This window comes from Punctularia strigosozonata (genome assembly GCF_000264995.1).
Source record: "Punctularia strigosozonata HHB-11173 SS5 unplaced genomic scaffold PUNSTscaffold_97, whole genome shotgun sequence".
NCBI classification, from domain to species: domain Eukaryota; kingdom Fungi; phylum Basidiomycota; class Agaricomycetes; order Corticiales; family Punctulariaceae; genus Punctularia; species Punctularia strigosozonata.
In genome coordinates this window covers 1-3013 of record NW_006767529.1, presented here as the reverse complement: position 1 = coordinate 3013, position 3013 = coordinate 1, and the positions used below count along the sequence as shown (strand labels likewise).

The following is a 3013-nucleotide window of genomic DNA, read 5'->3' as shown; positions in this document are numbered from 1 at the left end:
CATATTCGCATCGCGATCAAGCTCTACGTGCGGAGCAAGGCCGGGGCGATTGTTGTCGAAGCCGATACTGATGCAGCCTCCTCCGTCGTCTGCAACCTCCTCCGCCCGCTGTAGCCCCTGAAGACTGACAGCAAAGGCAGCGCGAGCGAGGCGACGGCCCTCCCTGCCCGTCGTCTTCGCAAACTCGCGTCGTCGCTTGGCGCCGAGGGGCTCGTTCAGCTACGCCCCATCGCCGCCATTTTCGACGTCTCCCGCTTCGACATCCTCGCCCTTGCCTACGGTCCCTACTTGTGCCGCCTGCGGCCCTTTCTATCTCCGCCTTCGAAGGCAACGCAATGCGGCCGTCTTGGCGAACCGCGCACTCCTGCTCATGATGCAAAGCGGCTAGGACGCCAGCGAAGTCGTCACTCATGCAATGAACCTCATCCCGCTCCTCGTTGCACTCTACTTCCACCGCCCGACGTTCGAGTCCGCCCTCCGGGACGGCCTTCACCTGCGCGACAACGGGTTTGGCGCCGTACTGCTGCTCGTGTGTGCCCTCGGCGCGCGCTACACGGACGATCCACGCGTGCTCCTCGACCGGTCCGCGTCCCAGTCCGCCGGCTGGCAGTGGTACAACCAGGCGCAGATGATCCGGAAGTCGCCGCTAGCCCCGCCGCGGCTGTACGACGTCCAGCAGTACTGTGTACGTGATCCCTTCCCGCTGTCATGTGCATGCATTGACACGAACACGTCCTAGTTGGCGTCACAATTCCTCCTGGGGAGCGCGGCTCCTCATATGGGCTGGAACATGATCGGCCCCGGTCTGCGCCTTTGTCATGACGTGAGCGCCCACCGGGGCATGGTATATCGAGGCGTGGGCGAGGGCCAGATCGTGGAGGAGCAGTGGAAACGCGTCTTCTGGTAAGCCTCGTGCGTGGTGTGGGATAAACGCCATGTCGTCTCATCACATAACGCGACGCAGGATACTGGTTAACCTCGACCGAACAACCTGCAGCGATCTGGGGCGGAGCCTCGCAATGCTTTATGACGAGTGAGCACTCCCATAAGAGCGGTTTCTTCGACGACACATCCCTAACAAGATGTCCCGTAACCACAGCATCGATGCGCCCCTGCCTCACGAGTGCGATGACGAGTATTGGCGTACTCCGGACGGAAAGTACTTCCAGAAACCGCCTGGAAAACCCTCGATGGCGTCCCACCTCATCTGGAATATCAAAATCCGTTCCATTCAGGCCTTCGCTACCCGCACCCTCGTCAGTAGCTTATAAATCCCTGTCTGTCTCGAACCTGGGAATAATTGAACGCTGACGAGTTATAGTTCGCTGTCTCCCGACCGAAGAGCTACGAGTGGGAAGAGCGCATTACAGCTAGGCTGGATCTGGCGCTCGAGAAGTGGAAGGAGAAGATCCCTGAACATCGTGCGTGTCGATTGTCGGTCCCTTCTTTGCCATAGCTGAACGCTCATTGAATGGCATGCTTATATGCAGTGCGCTGGAACCCGTCCCAACCGAAGGCGGTCTTCCTCCGGCAGGCGGCTTCACTTTGGTGCATGTACCACTACACGCGAATCATCATCCACCGGCCGTTCATCATCTCCGCCCGGCGTGCGACCCCACTCGGTATCTCTTCGCTTGCGATCTGTTGCTCCTCTTCCCGCTGCCTCGCTCGTATTCTCGAAGTGGTCATGCGCTGTACATCCGCCGGAAGTCAAACTTGCTCGGAGGCGACCGGCCATTTCGCAAAGATGCCAGGATCCGAATCGCGTCCAAGGGAAAGTGTGATGGAAAGGTGATGACCAATTCAGCAGAAGCCATACCGGAAGTTACGAGTGGTAGGGAGCGGGAGATGTCGGTAGAACGTGAATTTCGCGTTCTAGCCTGAAGAAATGTCCAGAAAATGGACACATGGGGAAGGTGTCTTCGTCGGCGGGCAGTCAAGATAGACGCATAGCGGGGAGTTGGAATTCGGAGAAGGAGATCTTGCTCTACAAGATTAAGTAAGTATTACCTGTGGGCTACTGGATCGTTGTTATCTAACAGCTTACGATGCTCAACAAACGCGACGGAATATTTCTCTCACGCGTCGAGCATGTCAGTCTGGATAGACGTTCAGAAACCACGATTTCGTCGACACGATTATGAGTACAAGAATTCTATGGATCAGGTTCAGCTCGCCAAGCTCTGACCTCCTTCACGTAAGCTCTGTGCTGCTCAAGCTTCTTGTTAGTCTGTACGAGCTGTTCTTGTGCGACCTTGCAATCCTCCACCAGTCGCCGTATTGTTGCATCCCGCGCTTGAATTATTACATCCTGGGCGTCTATTTCCTTTTCAGCATCCTCCAGGCGGTGGACCAAGCTTTCTATGGTCTCCTTAGGCTGCTGTATCCCACCCTGGCGGTCATCAGGTCAGTCAAGGCAAGGTCGCGTGGTGGCGTATCGCATACCGCGTCGCCGGAACAAGGGCCAGCCACCACGCCAGGGCGGAGATCATCCTCGCAAGTCATGACGATCGACGGGCTGCGAGCCGTGAAGGCCCGAGTACGTGGGCGATGTCGCGTAATCGGAGGGCTGCCCCTTGCTCTGTAAGATGCCGTAACGTCACCGTCAGAAGAGGTGATGCGACCGCGGCGGGTGGTTCGAGCCGCGCCACCAACCAGCAGGGACGATCGAGCTCGATGCGAACGTTCAGCGGGCATAGTTGACGGAAATGATCCTTGCGATCAACGCTTGAGATGGTGAGATGGTGAGGGCGTTCAACGCTATGAGCTAAAGTGAGCATACACGGAGGCATACTTGAGCGGTACGGAAAGCACAATAGACGGAGATGGGTGTCAAGGGCGATATTCTAAGACAAAAAGGCAAGTTAGGCTCACCGTCGATTCATTGCCTATGCCACGACGTCACATTCCCATCATCGGCCGATGACAGAACGGTCACCGTCCAGCCACAATAAAACGTGGATGCCGAACACGGCAGCAACGATATCGTGTTTGGTCAGAGCCGCGCGAAGAC

The 3013-nt window shown here is 57.2% G+C and overlaps 1 protein-coding gene across 1 annotated transcript; it reads left to right on the top strand.

The window, feature by feature from the left end:
• Positions 1–415: 415 nt before the first annotated feature.
• Positions 416–2003, top strand: PUNSTDRAFT_48148 (uncharacterized protein; the record flags this gene model as incomplete). Its single annotated transcript, XM_007389379.1, has 7 exons — positions 416–685; positions 740–903; positions 965–1033; positions 1100–1256; positions 1322–1421; positions 1491–1622; positions 1897–2003. The coding sequence occupies 7 exons, from the start codon at positions 416–418 to the stop codon at positions 2001–2003; spliced, it is 999 nt and encodes a 332-aa protein (XP_007389441.1).
• Positions 2004–3013: the final 1010 nt, after the last annotated feature.